The 23,315-nt window shown below is 35.3% G+C and overlaps 2 protein-coding genes across 2 annotated transcripts; both read left to right on the top strand.

Moving 5' to 3' along the window:
• Positions 1 to 6,879: 6,879 nt before the first annotated feature.
• Positions 6,880 to 20,960, top strand: LOC116288429 (G protein-coupled receptor kinase 5). The gene is made up of 16 exons (XM_031695254.2): positions 6,880 to 7,041; positions 7,223 to 7,312; positions 7,467 to 7,582; positions 7,700 to 7,783; positions 10,519 to 10,658; positions 10,973 to 11,065; positions 11,341 to 11,404; positions 12,109 to 12,249; positions 13,190 to 13,380; positions 14,194 to 14,321; positions 15,327 to 15,415; positions 16,210 to 16,329; positions 16,881 to 17,009; positions 17,121 to 17,258; positions 17,651 to 17,785; positions 18,483 to 20,960. The coding sequence occupies exons 1-16, from the start codon at positions 6,990 to 6,992 to the stop codon at positions 18,492 to 18,494; spliced, it is 1,722 nt and encodes a 573-aa protein (XP_031551114.1). The 5' UTR covers positions 6,880 to 6,989; the 3' UTR covers positions 18,495 to 20,960.
• A 144-nt stretch (positions 20,961 to 21,104) lies between these two features.
• On the top strand, positions 21,105 to 23,128 carry LOC116290692 (uncharacterized). The gene is made up of 2 exons (XM_031697827.2): positions 21,105 to 21,929; positions 22,512 to 23,128. Exons 1-2 carry the CDS (start codon positions 21,875 to 21,877, stop codon positions 22,925 to 22,927), a joined length of 471 nt encoding a protein of 156 aa, XP_031553687.1. The 5' UTR covers positions 21,105 to 21,874; the 3' UTR covers positions 22,928 to 23,128.
• Positions 23,129 to 23,315: the final 187 nt, after the last annotated feature.

Below are 23,315 nucleotides of genomic sequence, written 5' to 3'. Positions count from 1 at the left end.
CTTGTGATTAATAACTGATGATTGCTTTGAAATGCGCTTTGTCAACCTGTATATGTAATTACAAGCAGAAAACAGTTCTTTTGACTTCAATAGTACAAGCGTCGTCATTGGCCAATTCGCGCACAAAATCTGTGGTCTTATATCTAAGTAAACACTGGCTCGCTTTGCTTCGATAGTAACTTTTGCTGTCTGTATCTTAGTTGACACCGACTTTAGCTTCGATAATACGCACGTTACATTGGCTGATTCGCACACCAAATCTTCGGTCTATATCTCAGTAAACATCGACTTTAGCTTTGATAATACGCGCGTCGTCATTGGATGCGGATTTGTGTAAAGAATCTGAGGTCAAAATCCCAGTAAACACCGGCTTTACTTGGCATGGAGTTGGCCGTCACACGTCTTGACCCACACTGCCCAGCTTTAATAAAAAAACACATCCACTCGAAACTGTTAATGCAGTCTAATACATTAAGTAAAAACTAATTGACCATATAACTTTATAATGATGTTAAGCACACGATTTTTGAATTTTTCTTGGATTCTCCGGTAGTTTGCGGTAATGTGGGCTGAAGCCAAAACATTCTCAGACATTCGCTTAAGAGTTCGAATACTCACGATATCACACATACCGACATATTTTCCCCCCTGAAGTGCAAAATGTTTTAATTGACTAATTTATTTCTGAGAATTATGCTAAAACGTCCGCTCATCAGGTGAGTCAGTCGGTTTCTTTTCTATTGATCATTGGTGTGAAATCAGTTCCTTATGCGTGTCAAAATGGGAGCCTATTTTGGTTAGCATCGTGCTAAACCTTGATTGAAAATTATTGTCATCTTTAGCTATTTCCCCCCGCTCCCACGTCCCCCTCTTCTTTATTTAAAGTTATGGTAAAACTTCCGCTCACTGTGACTCAATCGGTTTCTTGAGAATTGCATTTCTATTATTTTCTGTCAAAATATTTGTAGGGAGGTCAAGAACTAATCAAAACTTTGTATTGGTTGATCAAATCATGAAATCATTCTTAATTCACCTTTTCGGCGCTAGCCGTCACGTGGTATAAATTGTGTTACGGTCACCAAGAAGTTCTCGGATTCCCAAAGAAAATTTAGATAGATTTCTTTAGTTAGCTCTCTTAACAACAATAAGAAAAGCTTCAATCAAGCTAGAAAAATGATATTTTACTTGTTTTTAGAGAACTAACTAAAGAAATCTATTTAAATTTTCTCTTTAAACTCAGTGAATTTGTATGGGAATCCGAGAACAATGTCCGAACTTCTTGGTGACCGTAACACAATTCAACACAATTTATACCACGTGACGGCTAGCGCCGAAAAGGTGAATTTCCCAGTTCGATCGGTGAGTTAGTTTTTCCATAGACCGCCTCACATTAGCCCTAAGGTTGTTTCATGCAGGGTTTGCTGGTTTTTTGGTTCATCGGGTTGATTGGTTTTCTCAGTTTTAATCCATCCAACATCTTTCTTTTTTGATAGCTTGTTATGTTTTGGGTGTTTTCGGCATCTTTTCTAATCATATTCATGATTTCCAGTGAATTAGGGTAGTATGATTAAAGACCTTTGCGCGTCATAAAAACGACTGCGCGTCTTAATATGCAGGTTCAGTGTCTGGCTATGGCTAGCTGTGTCACAAGCCGCCCTTCATAATACTAACGCTCTTACATTGAAAACCATGGTCTAATTAAACACCATCATGTTTCTCCAATTGGAGCAACTTAAGTAACTCAAATTTGATCGAACCCTGAAAGAACGTCTGGGATGATCAAAGTCAGGGTACAGCTAAACTGTCCCAGATCGAATCCTAAAATAACTTCTGGTTTAATCAAAGAGCTTCACCCAAAGTCAGGGCACGGCTAACTTGCACCCCTATCGCACCCTAAAGCAACCTCTATAGGTTAATCAAAGAGCTTCACCCCAAAGTCAGGGCATGGCTAACTTGCACCCCTATCGCACTCTAAAGTAACCTCTATAGGTTAACCAAAGAGCTTCACCCCAAAGTCAAGGCATGGCTAACTTGCACCCCTATCGCATCCCTAGGGTTATTTAGAGCCACTCTTGTGGTATTGCTTCGGTACTAACATCTTTGTTCGTCATATGGTGGTGTTTGTGTCAAAGCTATACCACAATGCATCATGTTTATCTAATACAGAAAAGCCAATGCCTTCATGAACGTCACGCACAAAACAAATCCTAACAGTAATAGTAATAACACTTTATTAAAATACATTACGATATTGTAGTCATTTGAAAAGTAGCACCATGGTGTGATCCCTATTTGTGGTCCTCAAATCCTCCCAAAGTGGCCTCGTGCATGTTACGTCATATATTTAGCTGATGTTGGTTGACAATGATGAAAGGAAAGACGACAGACATAAAAATAAACTCAGAGTCTTTCGTCAGTTCAAAACGGATTATAACTTTGAAGAATATTTAAGTCAATTCACCAATATTAAGCACAGAGTGGTGCTTACAAAATTAAGAATTAGCAACCATAAGCTTGAAGTAGAAACGGGGAGGTATAAGAGGCCTTATCTCATTTACGATGAAAGGATTTGCCCTGTGTGTAAGTCGGGAGTAGAAAAAAACGAAAAACGCTTTCTAGTTTGATGTCCACTATATGACTCTCATAGAAACGATTTAAGAGAGTTCATAGAAAAAACACCAGTATTAATTTCAACAATATGAACGCTAACAGTCGTTTTCTGTTCTTAATCAATTCAAAATCAGCGTCTCTACAAAAAGCTATATCAGCATACATTCATCAATGTATGCTTATACGTGAAAACGAAATAAGAAAAATACCTAATACATAGTATATATATATCCCTATGATATATTTGGAACCAAACACCCATGCATGTACTCTTAAGTATAAGGTGCCAAATGCAATAATATTGTATGGTATTGTATTGCAGTAGATATCAGTTCATCTAGTTGGGGGGGGGGGGGGGGGTTGGTCTGATTGTTCCACGATTGTATTACTGCTAAAACCATATACCCTGAAATGATGTTTACTGCGGTTTTCGATATTCTGCGAACTCAAATATTTCACGAAAGGCTTGTTGTGAATTTGGTTTTTAGGGGCATTTTACACGATATATACCGGAATGAATTTCATTCGGAACGAGTTCATCCCGGTATTTCTTTATATTGGTTTACCGATACCTGAGCAAAATTCATTCCGGAACGAGTCATTCCGGAATGAGTTCATCCCTGTTTTCATTCCTTAACGAAACGCTCGTTCTGGAACGATGTTCCATGCCGGTACCATGTGAACGTGGTACGACCACATATTCCGGAACGAAACCGCCTTTTGGGGAAACTGAAACGAGTGACGCATGCGTATCAGACATTTCAAGCTTGAACTCGTTCTGTGAATTTTTCTCATGTAAATGCTGTTCATTTCATTATCGTTTCGGAACGAACTCATTTCGGTATCATATAAATGGCCCCTTGCTGCGTTTTGTGACGAGTTGCACGCTGTAACTTTTTTGTTTCCAATCAAAAATAATCAGTCGGTACCTTTAATATTTTTGCCTGACGGCAGTAAAGGGCCTTTTAAATGATACCAGAATGAATTCGTTCAGGAACGAGAATCAAATGGGAAAAATTCGCATAACGAGTTCCGGCTTGAAATATATGCGTCACTCGTTTCAGTCTCCCCAGAGAGCGGTAAGATTCAAAAATGTATACATTCTCTGGATTGCAGACAATCTTCATACAACTTTGCATCTAAAATTTGACAGCAAACTCTTTTTTCCGATTAATAATATTAACGAGAAAAAAAAGATTTGAATAGCTAACGTGACGTCACGTTGAAAACCTTAATAAGGCTTAATAATAATCAGTTTCGTTTCTTTAATTTAACTCAACGACTTTCCTTTACATATCTAGCCGTTCCTCTTTAATGCTACGCGGTCCACACTGATTAGATGTTTGAATTTGTCTACCAGCATTTTAACTATCAACAAAATTTTAACAAATTGACGCCAAGCAGCCATTGCAGCCCGTGGCAACTACGTGTGTTAGTCCCACGTAATCTACTCTTAAGGATTCAACACGAAAAAAGCATGATCTTATCCTGTGTTGTACCTCACGGGCGTGAATAATGATTGTTAAAAGGGTTCTAAATAAAAAACATTTGATCAATAAATATAGCGATACGCCGTATATATATCCCGTTGTTCTATTCCTAGTTGATAGTTGATTTTACTTATATCAGCTGAGCAGATTTGTAAGATCTAATAACGTATACGTAACGAGAGCCCGAGTGTTAGAAACAAGGCGGGAGGAGAGACTCTCTCCTCTCACCCTGGGCCTGGTTGTACAAAAGGGTGGATAGCGCTATCAGGCGGATAAATCCTTATCCAGTGGATAAGCCGATGCTGTTATCCAATAAATTTAACTATACACTGGACAAGATTTATCCGTCGGATAGCGCTTCGTACAACAGGGCCCTGGCTGGAATTAGCGCGGCGCCGGTTGCTCGCGTTTTGGTGCGAAAAGTTCCCGCCAAATCTACAGGAACTGGCTTTATCATGAACCACCGAGGGAACTATTTAGTCCCGCGGAGCCTTTTTGTTCCAAACATGAAACAATGCAAATTTTATCAAACTTTTACTTGCCTCGTTAAACGTGTGGAATTATCTAAAATGGACGATGACGCCCTTCAGACGAGTATAAAGACAGGTAGGCTGCAGGCAAATCACTACATTTAACTCCCAGTGAATAGCTAACTATGGAGCCAAACCATCTAGTGGAAAATCGTCTCCTTCTGTTGTCTTGATCTTTAAATTTGATACATTAGTTCTGATGTGAGCTTCATTTTTGCGCTGAAACCAGCGCGGCATCCCAGATTTTGATTGTCTTTCTTTATCTTTTATCTTTTGATTGTTTTTTCTTCACTTCCTTCCTTAATTTCCTATTATTTTACTTCTTTATCATTTCCCCTGTCGTATCTTGATTTTACTTTCTCTCTTACTTTCTTTTATTTTTCCCCTTTCTTCTTATCATTAGTTCAGTTTCCTATTCTTTTTTAGTGTCGTACGCCACAAATATTCTAGATCTGGATTTCACTATTATATATTTTCACAATGCCATTGAGGGAAGTTCATTGTATAACACTCAATCCGGTCGACTTTGTGAAAAAAGGGACTGAAACGTCTAATCATCTAATTCCGGACATAAAGTCGTCTATGTTGGCAACAATCATCAGAGGTTTAATCGAACGCTTACGTCAGCAAGGTCATGACGTCATCATTATAAGAAACAAAGTCAAACGCAATTACCGGGAGGAGACCCGATATTTTTTGGGTTAAGATAGCGGAACCGGGAAGTATCCCATCTCCCCTACGGGCTTATTGAAATGCTCGATATAGGATTAGTGTAGTGGATGTATAGTTGTAAACCGGGGCATATTTACGTTGTATGGCATATCTTGAAGTATACACAGCCGTGCTGAATCCAGGATTATACTTCCAGAGATGATAAAATCCAGGTATGAAAACGTCGACCCCAAAGTTATCAGCTTACCAGTCTCGATCGCAGAGTGGCCGCCAACGTGTGTGTTAATTGTGTTTTGATTTTCTTGGGAATAGCAACAGACTACTTATCACTAATTCTTCTTAACCTCCTTGTGAAACCAAAACTCTAAAACGGAACAGACGTTAAAATGCTATTCAGGAAGATTTGCAGGCAAAAACATAGGAATTATGCCCAGGGGGTACTCCCATCCATAAACGAAGGGCAGGGATATATATATATAGTCATAGAATCTTTAAGTGGTCGAAATCGTAAGTTACTCCCTCTTTTATAGCTGAAAAAGGAAATGTTTCTGGCTTTTAGACCGTCTTTTTCTTTAATGGTTTCGATAAATTTATCTTGTGCTTCGAATTCGCACGTTTTAGGGCTAAAATTCTTTTATGGGTTTTCGACGACCATCCCACCCTTTTTACATGGGTGTACCCCTTCTCCCTCCCGGTATAGGGGATCATTTATGAGAGGTTTATTTATAGAGGCATTTCAGTCTCTTTTTTTAAACTTCCTTCCTTCAGTGATCTTGTAATTAAAAATGACCAATTTGCAAAATGTTTGCTTAAAAAAGGATTAAAACAAACAAAACTAACTATGAATTCTACTTCAGTCTATCAAGTGTCTCCCTGGGGGTAGTAGGGTGAGCAAGATTAATGTCGATTCTCTCCACGCACGTGTTTCAGTGCTTTCATAACATGAAAATGTTACAAATGAAATTTGATCTTGCACTTAAGCCGCTCTATCAATTTCAGTCTGGTTGGCGGGGCTAGGAATTTTAATTTATAATTTTTTGAAAGTTTAAAAATCTTTATTATTATTATTATCGTTTTAATTCGGAGTTCTCGTCCTGCTTAATAAACAGTGCCTTGTAAATATACTAAGACTGATTTTCATTCAATTTTATTCAATATGGGTAATACTGATCGGCTTCTGTTTGAGAAATATCTGATATCGGCATTAAACATGATTTTTTTCCTTGTCTCAGCAGGCTTTCAATGTTCAATTTAAAAAAAAATCTTTTAAAATCATCCGAATCAAAAGGCAAAAATGTTCATGTCAAACTTCATTTCCCCCCTTTTCTTTAATCTTTATTAGTTCATGGTGTATAATTTACCATTTTATCATTAGCATATCAGTTCACAACTAAACTGATTCCATAAGTTGTAGTAAAGAGAAAGAAAAAAACACTTATGGAATCAGTCTAGTTTACAACTTCCTGTTCTTTTAAATATTGACACACCAGCTCTAGCAACTTTGACCGGCTTCTCGAGTGCTTGCCGAAAGAGCTGCCCGAAAAACCTAACGACAAGTGATCGGACACCGTCGGAAAGTCGTCGTTGTTCTTTCGAAGTTGATGTTTCGATTCCATGACAGCTCCATTATTATAAAGTGGGTGGATTTGTGGCAATTCATCTTATTTCCTATGAATTAATACGAGTTATGGAACTAGAGAATATAGTAGCCAACACTGTATATATCAAAGCAAGAGAAAGTAAGTTATGAGGTGTAGTTTGAGCGCTTGCACTCGCTATAGAAGTATTTTTTGTGTGCCTAACTTGAGCATCGTTGCCAGCTACTTTCAAATTTGAGGAAAGAAAATAGTAGCTTGTTGGAGACTGTTCTTATTATTACTGCTAAACTATTGATCAAATCACTACCTTTGCATATTTCAGGTAAAAATAAAGGACGAAGTAAAAAGTGGAAGGAGCTTCTAAGGTTTCCCCACTACACACTCTGCGTTAAAGATGAGTTTCGCTCGCAGAGTAAGTTAGGAGAGTCGCTCGTTTACTTTGGCACCTCGAAATGTTTTTACCTCGATGTTGGAATTTGGATTACGCCTGTGTGAAACGAGAGTTTGTGGCTCTCTGAGGGTCGAAGAGCTATGCTAAAGGTTTCTTCTTTCTCGTCCTTCTCTAGTTCCTCAGGAATATGACAAAATATGCGAGAAAGAACCCATTGGCAAGGAACTTTTTCGAATATTTTGTGCCACAGACCCACGATTGCAGCAGGCCATAGACTTTCTGGATTCAGTCGTAAGTAGAAATGTACTTTGATTCTTCCTTATCACCATGCAGCTAGACTTTCGAATTGATGTGATTAAAACGGCTGCATGACTTAACTTATCATCTGTCTTCCCAACACATTCAAAGGAAGAATTTATAAAAGCCGAGGCCACAAATCGACCCGAAAAGGCAAGGGATATCGTCCGACGCCATTTGCAACCACCGGATAATGTAAGTATGTCCACTAAAAATAACTAGGACTTCAAATGAATCTTGAGACAAAAATCCCATCCTAACGCCTTTACGAGCTGGATTTTCTACTTACTTAGTTTATTGAGTAACTTCATGATGGATTAGATTGTGAATTTTTAGATATATGATCAAGAATTAAACGATATTAGAGGTCAAAAAAGCGTCATTTTGTTGACCCAAAATGAGGTTTGCCATCCATCGATTTGTTGCTAGACATAGTCTACCCTCTCTAACCCAAATCATTATTTTCCCCAAGACAAATCCGGCGTCTTGGTCCTTATATATGGAGTACATGTTTCACTTCAATACTTTGCGTGAATAATTTCGTGAGAATTCTCGAAGCTGTTCATATAATAATTTGATGTAATATATTTAGAAGTCGAAATTTTTTTGTTGTCGTCTAGCTTCTTGAGCTATAAGCCAGAAAATTTACACAGCCATGCAAAGTCTTTAAAGAGCATCCTTAAACTTATTTGGATTCCAATTCTTAGCCGATCTTGTACTTCCCTCAGCAGGGATCTCGTTCTAATAGTCGAATCTTTTATGACTCGAAAGAAAAACACTGAAACGTTTCCTTTTCTCGCCCGATATAATGTAAGCTTGTGTTTATTTAACTAGGTTTTAGCAGCATCGAGCTCTATCAACTCCTTTGGAAATATGAAATATCACAGAAAGCTTGCTTCTTTGTTTTTGTTTTGTCAAACTAGATTAGGAATTTCCTTCAACTGAGACAGAAAATCTGATTTAAGATTCAACTTTAGTATGAAGTAGGAATTTAAATTGTCTTCATAATTCAAAGTTGTTATTTGTAATTTTTTTCTCTCTCTAAAAAACTAGGCTTATCACGATTCGGTTACAAAAATCCAAATAATCTGAAAGTATTTATTATTGCTACATCACAAAGAATTTTATGTTTAAGAAATAATACAATTTATTTCCTTTCGACTGTGAATTTGTTTATGTAAATTAATGTATATGAATCATTCTATAAAATAAAGTTACTTTTTAGCGTTGTTTTATTATTAAAATTTTAGTTTCACAGTTGAGCTGTTAACATATCGTAAATATTTTAATTAATATGCTTGCAAAAGGCATTATAGTAATACCTGTAAAAATTTTAGAGATATACCTATCTTATTCTTGTAGTATAGATAGTGTTAATTGCACATCATTAACAGGGGCTTCTACTGTATCTTCTGGGCACGCTATTACTACAGTGGCCCACTACATTAACCAAGGCCACCCTAACAAATTTTCAATCAAATTCACAAAACACATTTTTGACAATAAATAACAGACAATAAATAACAGAATAGTGACAAATTGAATTCTGTTTCTAGTTCAGTCCTGATGGCAAATTCAGTATAAGTAAAATGTGTGCTCATAAAGAGAAAAGTTTTGTACGTTCTTGTTTAAATACTCAATCATGATTGGCTAATTATGTATGAAAATTTGTTTGCATGAACTTGGTTGGTATAGTTTCACTGGAAATGTGATGTCATTAGTTATTTCTAACTTTATATCGAGACAAATCTAAACATTTTTGATGTTACAGCTAACAATAAATCTCTCATCTTTCTTGTTTTCAGTAATTTATGAAACAATTAATTTCTAGTGTATGTTTTAATACATTTGAAGATGTTGGGAACTGTTTCTTTATGATTTATACATTAAATATGTTAAATTATAGCAATATTGGTGGAAATCAATATGAATGTTTCCATAGCATTGTTGGGAAAAACAAGTTTTCAAGGGTGCATTTCTATAGAATGTCATGGAAAAACCTTGATTGACATCTACCAAAAATTACTTTTCTCAGTAGAAAATATTTAGGTCTTGATATGGGAAGGAATTTTCCATATATTTAAAGTATACTATACTGTACTCTGACAAGGAAGGTAATAAAGTAATGGCTGCTAGATAATTGGCTGGTCATTTGCTGGCCATGATAACCAGCCAAATTGATATTATAACTTTGGTGCACCTTGTTTCTAGCTCAAGGTTACTGTTAAAAATGAATAGCAAGCTAAAGCATTGTCACGTTACCAGCAATTATTTTAAGCCCTGCTCTGCTGTCATTGCTTTATTTCCTTGAATAGCTTTAATTTATAGACTTTCAATGCATGTTACTTAAATTATATTGTTTTCGATTCGTAATCTGATTGGTTGACAAACTCAAGTGCTCACGGTTAGAGTGGAACGACAGTAATTTTTATGCTAAAACCTTGCAAATTTCTATGTAGAAATTAAATAATATTTGGTCTCTTAGGTTAGTATTCTTAGGTTAGGTTTAGAATGAATCTATGATTTTTGACCAGCCATGACTGGTTTTTAACATCAATTCCAACAGTAATAAATGCAAAAATTGACACCTTTAACAATCCAATGTATTAACTTGAATTAAGAATTTATTTATTTAATCATTTTTTCACTTTCATAACACTTTTTTTAATAGAAACCTACAGTGAAGCTTGGATATAATGTATAAATTTTTTCCTTCCAGACAACAAGTAATTCTTTTAAAAATAAGATTATTATTTTGTTTGAAATGTGACTTTATTCTCATGCACAATTTATAAACAAAGAAATGATATTCTAGAATATACTCATTTAATGGAAAAGCATTATACCCTTAAGCTAAAACATCTGTAAAGTCAGTGATATATAATTTTATATGCATACTCGTTATTCCCCTTTTTGACTGCTTTAAACAGAATCGAGATTTTGTTGAAGAAGAGGAAATCACTTATCGTGTTGGTGGTGTGTTGGACGACACAGCTGAAAAAGCTTATAGTGTAGTTTCACGATCTTCAGATGAGGAGTTTTCTATTAACCTTTTTAACGATGCAGTTCGGTGAGTAATGTGTTGTACAGTGTACTTAATAGTTTTAGATCTGATTGGTAAAATAAAAAGGCCTAGAGCAAGGGCAGGGCTCCTGAATTTTTTGGCTCTCCCACCATTCTCTCATTTATATAAACTGGGTTTAAAAAAATGACCCTTTAGGCTGGAACAATCCCACGTTTTTATATAAAAACAAAAATAATATTTCATTTCTCAAGTGTACTGTATGCTGCTGAGAAAAACCTCTTACAAGTATGCTTTTCGAATTGTGATAACAGAAGTTTGGACAGAATTATTGTTTTATTTTGTTCCTGTTTTATTTTTAGTGAAGTTAAAGATTACCTTAGTGATTTTCCATTTAAGAAGTACTTAGATTCCATGTACTTTGCTCGTTATCTTCAATGGAAATGGCTCGAAAAGTAAGTGTCAACAAAACTGATTTCCATGGTAACGTACAGTACAGTAATACGTCTTAGACTATAAACCATTTATGAGATATATAATTGGAACTATGAGATACAGTGGGAAGATAAAATCGATGTTTTATCTAGAAAATTAAAAGAGTACATGTATTGTTCAAGTAATATTCCTTTTATTTATTTATTGTGGTTAATGTTTAAAAACAATTTTGGTTTCATAAATATTGCATGTTTGATGTGCAAAGTTTGATATTTTTTTATTTTATTTTTGAAAGAATAAAGGTTACAAAGAAAACTTTCAGGCACTATAGAGTTTTGGGAAAAGGTGGATTTGGTGAGGTAAGGAAATCTTCTTATAATTGCATATTTTTTTAAGGGTTCTAAATGATTTAGTACTCCCCCTAATTAGGGTTTTCATGTGTCTCTCACAAGTACTACCACTATACTCAACAATATATGCATAGAGCACATTCCACATTGATTATTTAAAGGAAGCAGTCACCCTAAAGGACCATTCATTGTTCATGGGAAGGAGAGTGAATAAGCAATTAGCATGATCTTAATACCTTTACATTGCCAAAAATGTTTGGTCCACTTCTTCTTCCTGACAAAAAAATATGTATTTCAAAATGAAAAGCAGTTCTATAAAGATTTTTTTTATTTTCTTACTTTTTCTTCATGATGGGACTTGTTGTTCTAATTGTTTTTAGGCAGAGATTAAATCTTTAAGAACTTGTTTGAGGTTGCGACGTAATACGCTAAAATTGTTTAGTTAAACATGTAAAGAGGCTATATGAACTTGAGTGAAAATTGTTTAAATGTTTGGCTTTATTCTAGTGGGGTTTGTAAGCAGTTGGACCTGGAAATATATCAAATATTACAGCTCTATTGTCTTGAGGAATTTTACTATTTTCTCCAATTTATTATTAATAATGTTGCATTATTTATGCTAAGTGACTAATTTCTTAAAATGTGTTTCTGCTATTTGTGTGGTTGTATTTTTCTCAGATTAATGCTTTTGTTTTATCTATTTTATCACCCAGGTATGTGCATGTCAAAGCAAGATAAGTGGCAAAATGTATGCCATGAAAAAACTGGAAAAGAAGCGAATCAAGAGAAGAAAGGGAGAAGCTATGGCTCTCAATGAGAAGACACTTCTAGAGAAAATTGACAGTAGATTTGTGGTAGGTTTGAATAAAATAAAAATTAATTAATTAACTTTGTAAGAGGATGACACTTGACAATAATTCATTAGGGACAGGACCACCATTAACATGGTCATCTGAGCCACACAGAGGTCTAACCATTTGCAGATGTAATTACAAAGGCAGCACCTTTTCCTCATGTATTTTAAGACCCTGAGTGTTGTTCTTGCCGAGGACTGAACCATGACCTCGTGCATAACAGACAGATGCTCTTACCAACTGTGCTAACCGGGTGTCGGTTTGCATCTTATCAGTTTATTCTTTGTCTATTTCCTTGGTGCTCTTTCTATTTCCTTGGGTACCAAGTGTGGTGCAGTCACTGTGGTACTTTACTTGCTTCTTACCACTGAGGTCTCTGGTTCAATTGCTGGACTTCCCGTTACTAACTTTATAAGGACATGCGTAATAGGTAAATTATGAGCCTTGTATGAAATGACTGATGAAGAAGAGTGCCAATGGGCCTTTCACAATTTCAAGTCATGTAAAAAATGAGCCAGCTGAACTAGAAACCTTGGACAGCTGTTTAGGCCTATATTGGGCCTTGTCAGCATGGTGTATCTAGTGAGCTGGTAGAAACATCTACCTTTATGTGTGAGTAGAGTTTGTTGTGTGCTCTGACTTAGGTCAGTCCAAAGGTTGTTGTCCAAAGATACGGACTCCATTTGTTTAGTTTTGAGATTATACCTTACAAGTGAGTGCATCATACCAGTAAGATATTCTCAACATTAGAAGATAAAATCTGAATCTCTTTATACACTAACTATTGATGACATACACTTTAAGTGGATTTTTTACTATTTAATGTGATTCCTAAGTATTCAGTCGCACCAGTAGTACAGTATTTTCCCATGCTGCTGTGAGGATATCATGTTTTATAGAGAAATAAATAAAAGAATTTTTTATTTATATTGATCTCTAGGTAAGTCTAGCTTATGCATATGAGACCAAAGATGCCTTGTGTATGGTGTTAACACTTATGAATGGTGGAGATCTTAAATTTCATGTTCATAATATGGGCAATCCAGGATTTGAGGAAGAGAGAGCAGTATTTTATGCTGCAGAAGTCACACTTGGTCTCATTCACCTTCATTCACAAAGAATTGTCTACAGGTACTGTTTCTGTTTGCTTGCTTGTTCTGTTTGTTTTTGGAGGGAACTGAAGAAATTAGATAGAGGAATAGCAAAATTAAAGCAACATTATCAAAATATGCCAATTGTTCATTAGAATTTTGTCTTTCACTGCTGCAGGTAAAAATATAAAAGGCAGAGACTGATTAATTTTGATTGACAGAACTTACAGAAAAACCAAATTTCATACAGATTTTGAAATATTAAATAATATTGAGAACATTTTAAAATGTAACACCATTTTTTTGATCGTACAATTCTACCTATCAAATTATTATTTAAAAATCCTTCCTTACTTATCTTTTAAATTTTTATGCATTATCATTATCATTTTATCTTAAAATCTATTTTTTGGGTCACTTTATGGTTATACGTGTAGTAATGAATTCTGTATCTATTCACTTTGGTCGCACTAGTGAGCATGTGTGAGGAATCATTGATTAGCATAATCACTTGGGTTCAAAGCTGCATAGGCCAAGCTATTTTTGTCAATTAAAAACTTCTAAGAAACCCAATATTTTTTTAATATGTTCTGAAAATTTTTTTTTAATTTCGAAACTACATATTCTTAGCTTTCAGAAAGTGTATACTTTTATGGCAAAATATTGTAAAATCTGGGTGGAGATTGAGGTACTTTTGCACATTTAGGGTCTTTAAGGGACCAAATCCCTTCCTGATACCTTAAGATAAATCAATTATAGAAAATTAATGCATGGTTGGAAATTTCAAAATTCATGAACGTTATAACAAATTATCTTGATGATACTGAATTAGAGTTTTGATTACTACAAACAGAGACTTAAAACCGGAAAATCTTCTCCTGGATGATGATGGTCATGTTAGAATTTCTGACCTTGGTTTGGCAGTCCAAATACGTAATGGAGATACTATAAGAGGCCGTGTAGGTACCATAGGTTATATGGGTAAGTGAATGAATTCTACCTTTCAGTATGTCATAATAATAAGTAATAATAAACAATAGATAATTAATGGGATTACATTGTAACAGTGGATTCCACAGAGTGGCTCTTCTTCCACTGGATTCCAATTGGAATTTAGAAGTTGATTTTTATTGAGGGAAGAAAGCAAGAGAACCCGGAAAACCCTTGAAGCACAGGAGAGAACCAACAAACAACTCTATTCACATACAAAAGTGAGCTCAGCTGGACTCGAACCCGGGTCGCATTGGTGAGAGGCAAGTGCTCTCACCGCTACGCCACCTGTGCTTCACCTGCGCTTATTAAAAATACTTTTTTCTGTATTATCATTAAAAATCTTTTCTCATTTATCTATACAATTATTTTATGCATTTTATATTGAAATCTATTTTTTGGTCACTTTACTTGGTTGTATAATGAATACTATATCTATTCATGGTAGTCACACTGATAATGCACATGAGAAATCATTGATTAGCATAATAACTTTGGTTCAAAACTACATTGTTCAAGTTAACCCTCCCTCCCTTGCACTGTTTTTTATTTGTAAAGCTCTGCCAGGTTTACTTCTCCATTTCTCAGTTAGGAGTATAGTGAAACTACAGTAAATAGAATAGTATTTCTCATAAAGGAGTGTATCAATATTTAGGATTCCCCATGTCAATTCTCCCCTTCCCTCCCCTCTCCTCTCCTCTTCTTAAAACACATGAATCCAACATCCTCCCCTGTAAACCACCATGTTATAGGACAATATTTGTAGACACCCACGATCAAAACTTTGCTCTACTTTACTGTTTTTCAAGTGAGAAAATTAGATCCGTTGCTGAATCCATTAACATCATTTGAGAATGAGTGTGAAACTTTATTAATTCATAACTTGAATTAGTTAAGCTTTTTATATTCTCTTTACTTAAATTTAGTTTATTCAATTTTAATTGTGGTTGGTGCCATACTTACAGTAGCTAATGGTTTTTATTTAAAAATTTACAGCTCCTGAAGTTATTAAAAATGAAAGATATACATTCTCTCCAGACTGGTGGGGGCTTGGTTGTCTTATTTATGAAATGATTCAAGGAAAGGTATTAAGATAAATAAATGCATAAATTTAGTATAATTATTAAATGAAAAAAAATCAAGGTAGAACACATGTACATTTCAGCCAGGTGATCTGGAATCTGGGCATGCAATACATTGATTGTTTCTCATGGCAAAAATTTCAAAGAATTTTCTTTTACAGATACCTGTTGTCAAAAGAAAATATTTTCAATGAGGAAATATGCTATTTCTAAAAGATATTTGGTAAATCTTTCCATAAAAGACTTTTATTTTCTTTATATTTGAGTAAAAGCAAAAAAAAGATGGAACCAGAAATATTAAGCTATGCACCCTTCTCATAATGGCTGATGAATGCACAGAAACAAGGTCACCCAGTCATCTTGCAAGGTTGAGCCAAGCTGCTCATTCAATATAAAGGCTGTTAGTGCTAATTCAGATAAAAACAAAGGTCATTTTTTAATACTTTTCTTCTTTAAAGTCATTTCATGTAATTTTATATCTTTTATCATGAAATAATGACTGGGTGACCTCGTTTTCGTGCACTTGTCAGCCATTATGAGAAGGGTGTATGCACAAAATATTTGCTGATTTGCTACATGTAATTCATTTGGTCTGAGAGAATCAAAATCACCTGGCAATGATAAATTTTATTATATTAATTAGTCAGTAAATCCCCCTTAAGAAATCAATTTGCCCATAGGTCTGTCATTCAGTCAGCAAATAAAACAGTCATTAAATAAACCATTCAATTGAAGATACTGTAGTGTGACTCATAGGGATAGTTTATTTATTTGTTTGTTCATTTTTTCTTGTCAAGTCTCCATTCAGGGCTCGAAAAGAAAAAGTTAAAAGAGAAGAAGTTGAAAGAAGAGTCAAAGAAGACACAGAAACATATTCTGATAAATTTAGCTCATATGCTAGATTAATATGTTCACAGGTAAATATATTAGTACTTACAATCTATATAAAAATTAGTCTTTTAGAGGTTCAAGTGGGGATTCAGCCCTTAATTCCACTTTCTTTAGCTTAAAATGAGAGTTTTGAATTTTGTGATGACAAATGATCACATCGACATGTATTATACTTGTCTTTGTCCTACCGCTATTCAAGGTGCCGTGAGGTCTATGTATTAAATTTGAATCCATTTTTGTGGTTAGCGAAATGAATTAATGGGTTGCAAGCATTTCCAAGAGAGTTAAAAGACAAAAGCATGGCACAGAGCCATTTTGATTCCATTAACAATGGATGTTATTAGGAAATCTTTTGCAAATGGCACCAATGCTCCCCTAAGAGGCCACTATAATGAAATATGCAATCGAAGAATAGATCCATCCTGGCTATGCTTGAGTGTCCTCCAATTGATGGGTAGTTTTCCCAATGGAATACAGTAAAGTAAAGTTAAATTTAGATTATCTGAAAATTTATTGGCATAGAGTCTGTACATTGATAATTGACTGAATTATTTGGCTTCCTTCCCTCCCCCCTCAGACTTTGCAAAAAGACCCCGCAACAAGGTTAGGCTGCAGAGGAGACGATGTCAGGAAACATCCTTTTTTTAGGTCAATTAATTGGTCTCAACTGGAAGCAGGCTGTACCCCTCCTCCATTCACACCTGATGTAAGTTACAGTATGATCAATATGTTCCTTTATTCTCAGATAATTCTTCCCTATTGTAACTAAAAAAAGTTGACTTTTGACACCTATTTCCTCTTTTTTACTTTTCTTTAGCCAAGAGCAGTTTATTGTAGAGATGTTTTAGATATAGAGCAATTCTCCTCTGTCAAAGGTGTACGACTTGATGAGAGTGATGAAGAGTTTTATAAGAGATTTGCATCTGGATCTGTATCTATTCCATGGCAGAAGGAGGTATGCTCTTTAACTTACAGTGCATCACACCCACTTGATATCTTCAGAGAAGATTTTGTATTAGCATTCATTGCAGTATGATGCACAAGAAATAGGAAAGCTTGTGTATGCTGTATGTTGGGTGCACCACCCCAATGTCTGAATTTTTGTGTTTGTTTGTGTTTCATCGCATTTCATCAAACTAGCCACTCCTGATTTGCATCAAATGCCCATCCTATTTGGGATGGGATGGGGGAAAAAAGGGAGAGAGGGAAAGAGTAAAAGTTGATAGGAAGCAAATTGAGAATTTTTGTCTAGCTCTTTAGTTATTGACCTGTTTGGTATTACTATATACAGTAATTATTCCCTCTGCTGTAAGATTTACTGATTGTTTTCTATTTTTACACACACAGATGATTGAAATGGGTTGTTTTAAGGAGCTCAACGTATTCGGACCTAACGGCACTCCTACTCCAGATCTAACAGGAGAGGCACCTCCAGAACCACCCAAGAAATCATCATGTACCTGCTCATGTTTTGGAGATGATGTAAGTTAATCTTCATATAATAGCACTGATTTTGCATGTACAGGGGAAAGAGTTGTTTTTAAATGTGTGGGACAGAAAACAAGAAAACATGATGCTGACATTCAGCAGGGAAACCTACAATACGCATAAGGCCAACTTGATTCTTGAGTCCACATAGAGCTTTATATCACAGTATACATACCCACACCTCCCCCCAGTACCATTGATTCTTTTGCTCCAGTACTTCTCAGTCATAGTGATTGAATAGCGCTGGAGCTGGAGAGCGCCTGGTTGTACAAAGGGTCGATAGTGCTATCAGACAGATAAATCTTATACAGTGGATAAATTTATTGGATAACACTGAGCATCGACTTATCCACTAAATGAGGATTTATCCATTGGATAGCTATCCACCCTTCGTAGAACCAGGCCCAGTAGTATGACCTGCATTGGGGAAACATGAATGAATATGAACACCAATGAAGGACTAATGCCCAGCATGGGAAATGTTAGCTTAGTGTATACCTTTTTAGCATATACCAACTTGTATACTTCCTAAGAGCGGGCGCTCATTGGTTAATTGGAGGTGAATATTGTACGATATTCACTTCACCTTCGGCAAATAATTGCTATAAAATATTACATGGTGTTGAGGTTACTTATGTCTTTCCCATCAATTCATGGTGATTTTTAATGTGACTTTGTATCATCTTTCTAGGATGACCTATAACACATTTAGGACAATTAGAAGGCTTCTACTTATTCAGACGACCTGTTTATTGGTCCAATTTTTTGACCTTCATCCGATGTATATTGATATGGATGATCTGTATTTACATACTGACGCCGTACATTTACCTGACGTTTGATTCACGGCCAGCACCTAGTGTGGATAGTATCCTTGTTTTATGCGTTATACAAAGTAGCATGGTCAGTAAGTGATGCATTTAGTTTAGCATGGTTGTATTGTCAAGCAGTAGATTACCATGGCTTGGGATCCCTGTGGTTAAACCACAGGTAGACCAAACATAAAAAAGACTGACATGTAGCGTGCAACTGGATAAAAATGCCTTGTTGTCTGTTGTTCTCATAGCAATATATCTAGGCTCTCTCGGTAGAAGAAAGCAACTTGTTCGACTAGTGATAACCTTAGTACTAGCTATTCTAAAAAGGTGAAAGAAAACCAGAATAGATGATGCCATTCCAAAATCAGTATCGACAATTATAAGTCATGACTTGAAAATGTTTCAGCCTTAGGGAAGAAAAAAAAAATGATGATTACTAATGTAGCTGTCAAACCTAAAAATACATTGAATAATTTACATTTTAATTATCAAAATATTTTCGGACATGGGGTCCCTGTGGTAAAGTACTCGTGGGCGCACAAAGACTTATGGGATGTCACCGCACGGAATGATTTATGGGAAATCCCATAGGTAATTTGTGTTTTATAAAATTTCATTAATAAGTGGGAAAAAATTAAATGTCAGAAAAATTTACAGTGGTTTGACAACAGCATGATCAATAAATGTGCGTCGGCAAGTCACGTCATAACCGCCAAGTTGGAAGAATGTGAAAATATTTTTTTGTTAAATGACCATACATGACATTCTTTTGTTTTTTTCTTTTGTAATTTTGTTCACTTGGGAATGGTTGCGATTTTATAAGTCTATACCTTATTAGATCAGGGTTTTTTTTGTACCTAAAATATACAAGTTCTTTTATGCTGTTATTCACAGCTGTTTAGCAATTAGTCCTCGAGCCCAAATGAACTATTGACTCATAGGCCATGAGGGCGAGAGGGCTACTGAATTGTTTTAGTCAAATCCAGCTAGTCAAACAAATATATAGATGTAAACCAGTTTTGAATTAAAGTTAAATTTAAGGTTTTGGTTTTCAAAGCCATCACATTTCGCTACTTGTAGGCTATAACTTATAGCCTAGTAGTAGCTCATCCAATCAGAATGCAGCATTGATGATAGACCACTAGTTGGATTTGACTAATGCTATTTAGTCGGCAGTCGATCGCAATTTTTCTTGTATTAAGCGCCTGTATCCTGTACCTTTTATAGACAATCTTTAAAAAAAATTGGTTATCTTATCATATTTTTTATCAAGATGGTATTTGAAATGATAAATTATTCTTAATTACTGATCATGAATTTTGTTGTTTCTTATTTAGTTCTGCCCGTTGGTATTTTTTATTTTTTATTCTAGCCCAAGTCGTTTCTTTTATATAAATATTTCCATCCTGAGTTACGTGAAGAATGGTAACAAACCCGTTTATAATAGTCGTCAAATAAAAAAATAAAATAAAAAAATTATAATAAATGCCCCGACATTGATGAAAATCGAAGTTGTATGTTAGTAATGTTTAACAAATGAGTACAAACGTAAAATATGCCTAACGATGATGCTTTCTCTATAAAAAGATAAAGATTAGAAACTTGTTCTGAGGCGTATAAATAAAATTTGGGGAATTGGCTATTTTTCAGGTCGAGAAAACAACCACAAACTTTTTTTAAAAAACATCCTGTGCGAAAAAAATATTAACAAAATTGACACATTTTTTGTTATATATTATTACAGGTTTATGTTTTTGGACACAATTAACAATTTTCTTCCTTGCGAGCTGAGTCTGTTTTCTTTTGGCATTAAAAAAGGGGAGAGAAAAAGCCTAAAACTCTGCTTTCAGGAAAAACATTTTCGCTTGTATTTACCTAACATACGCAACGGTTTTTACCAATGTCTTTTGTCGGAAGATTTGGTCGTCTGGGATATTCAAGGTCCCACGAACTGAGCACCACCAAGAAAATATTTGTGCGGGTGGACGATCCCTTACCGATCTTTTAATCTTAGTTAAGAAAAACACACTAATCAAACTGTCAGTCATAGATTTCCGCATCGGGTTGATTTTGATTTTTTTCCTCAAAAGATTTATCTTTATCTTAGACGTTTTTTTTCGTTTTATCTTCGTGTTAATAAAGTCAAAAAGGAAGAGGAAAGTATTAAATATTGTAAATAAGTTGAAATCATTTTAAGAATCCACGGTTCTTTATATAATATTAATTAATATTAAATATTCGCCCGCTTTCTCTGTATATTTTCACGATATTTTAACGGTTAGTTTTGTCACCCATGTTAAAATTTGGTGCTGGGCAATCAGTTATTCAATAAAAACCGCTATTATTTTTTATGACAGACTCATCTTTATGCTCTCGCTTTATTAAGCCATTCAAAAACAAGCAGGGAACTTTGCTTTTTGTTAGCCATTCCGAGGTTAAGGGGGAAAATGTGTAGAGTTGGCTTGACGTGCATCATCAAAAAAATTTTACTCCCAAAATAATAAACAAATTACTCTCAAATTTTCAGTAGTTACTGAATAAGACATTCTCTTTCGATTTCTGGAGTCGGTTTGCTTGTAGCTTGAAATTTTTTTATGCTAAATAGGAAAAAACGTAAGCAAAGTTCGGGCTATACGCGCATCTCATCATTGTCTCCATCCTTTAAAGGTCGAGAAATTTGATGTAGTTTCTTTTAATTTCAAAAAAGGGTGAACCAATCTGAATAGCGCAGCGCACTGATTCTAAAAATAGCTTAAAGATTCGGACAAACATTGCATTCTGTTTAACCGCTACGAGGATTATACGAACCGATTTTATTATTTTTACTTAAAGTTACAATAATAACCCATGTAAACTAAGATCAACTGCGATCGGCTGTGGAAATTATCTGCTGAAAGTAAACTTGTAAGTTTGTTTGTCCAAATTTCGCCTTTATTTTCGTTTTTCTGACGTCTTCTAGGAGAAAATGTTTGATTAAGTTGCAGTGTGAGATTTATAATAAGAGGCAATTTTAGCGCACCTGGTAAAAATCTCTCGCGCGGTTTTATACTCGTTGTCATAGCAAAATGCCTCTCTTGCTGGGCAAATTTTATATGTGAAAAACAAGAATATACATCTGGAGGATGGTTGTCACAAGTTTAATTGTTTTGACTCATTTGATCAATTTGATAATCCGAGGTCCTGTTTTTTGTGTGTATAAATCTCGAAGCCATTCAGAATCCAAGAAATCCATCAGTGTCGTTTAATACCTATCTATTTAGCCCAAATGGATTTCTTTTTCCTGTTTCCTACAGTAATCCTTGTGCTTTTTGCACATGAAGGTAAGGGTGCAATGTTATTTTATTGTCGAATAAGATTTTATTCCTTAGGACTAGAGAAGTTTAACTTAAGTGTATTCGCTATATTTTGAAAGTCGGTTTAGTTGTTTTTCTTTCCTTCCTTTCTTCCTTCTTTTATTTTGAACTTCTTATATGAGTTCAGGAAAAGCACTTTTCATGTTGATGCTACAAAAGGCGGTCAGCTTTACAAGTTGTCAATAAAATATAAAACCAGATGTTGACAGCTCCGCAATTTTAAAAAGTCAATACTAGTTCGAGTTTCGAAAGGTGTATAATATTGAGTTAAGCTACGGTACTGATGCAAGTGTGGATGTTAAACTCTGGGGTTTTCTCAGTATTCAGCTGTATCCAATGTTGATTTCACAGTTATCTTCTCACTGATCTTCAGGGCTTTCTACACATCAACTTTAGTATCCACGTCCATTAAATAAGCGAAAAGTACACCATACGGTACGAACGCATGTTTATCGTAACGGTGACGAATTCCACGCTTATGCAAAGGAATAATAAAAAGTTGGCGAATCCTTTCAATTTTTCCCGACATTTGTAAATTTTTCCTTCTAGGACGTGCTGCTACATCCCAGATAAGGTGCTATCAGTGTTCTTCCACCAAGTCTTACGAAGATTGCGAAGCCATTCAGAAAGAGAAAGAGTGCCAGATCAACGTTCCTGGCTTTGACTGGACGTGCGGGAAATTAAAGAGTGCGGTCTTTTTGCACAATATGACAAGTATGATGTACTCTAGGGATTGTATTCTGCTGAAGGAATGCAAAGAAGATGCTTTCTGCAAGTCGAAGCGCGGTTCTTTTGAAGCTAAAGTAGGCGCAAATGCCACTGTTCGCTTGTCAGAATTTTCCTGCGAGATGCACTGCTGTAACGAAGACCTTTGCAATGCTGCGTCTTCTTTCTTGCTTTCCAACGGTTTTTCCTTCAGAGCTTTTGCCGCTTTTGCCGTACTTTTTCTGTTTTTCTTTCATTAATTAAACGACAAAGCTTTGCTGAAACGATCAGATGATCAACAGTTTTTGTTTATACCTAAAAGCATGCAATGGATATATTTATTTGTAATATTATTTTACACTGAAAATATAGCAAATCTGACTAGCCTTCCGTTACGCATGCTATTTTCATTTGCGTTGAAAATGCTTAAGTCTTATTGCAATAAAGACTTGATACTCTCTCGTGCAGGCAAAATTTTTGTGTCCCATTATATTTTTAAGTACGCAACTGGGAAGAGGAAGGCCAACATGTAGAAAGGTAGAACAAGGTTGGGACTTGTACTAAGGGCAGCTGTATAGTAAAGGGTGGGAAGAGGTTAAACGCTTAAAAAAAGGTGATGGGAAAACTGGATGGAACACAAGCCCAGAC

Source organism: Actinia tenebrosa, unplaced genomic scaffold, assembly GCF_029948245.1.
Source record: "Actinia tenebrosa isolate PJP-AT-01 unplaced genomic scaffold, QUT_ActTen_1.0 PGA_scaffold12__29_contigs__length_12842862, whole genome shotgun sequence".
Classification (NCBI taxonomy): Eukaryota; Metazoa; Cnidaria; class Anthozoa; order Actiniaria; family Actiniidae; genus Actinia; species Actinia tenebrosa.
This window is presented reverse-complemented; position numbering and strand designations above follow the sequence as displayed.

Coding starts and splice junctions, on each gene's coding strand:
- LOC116288429 (XM_031695254.2), top strand. CDS start 6,990: ATGGAACTAGAGAATATAGTAGCCAACACTGTATATATCAAAGCAAGA. Junction 13,381..14,193: donor TCACAAAGAATTGTCTACAG/GTACTGTTTCTG, acceptor TACTACAAACAG/AGACTTAAAACCGGAAAATC. Junction 17,010..17,120: donor CTCCTCCATTCACACCTGAT/GTAAGTTACAGT, acceptor ACTTTTCTTTAG/CCAAGAGCAGTTTATTGTAG.
- LOC116290692 (XM_031697827.2), top strand. CDS start 21,875: ATGGATTTCTTTTTCCTGTTTCCTACAGTAATCCTTGTGCTTTTTGCA. Junction 21,930..22,511: donor TGTGCTTTTTGCACATGAAG/GTAAGGGTGCAA, acceptor TTTTCCTTCTAG/GACGTGCTGCTACATCCCAG.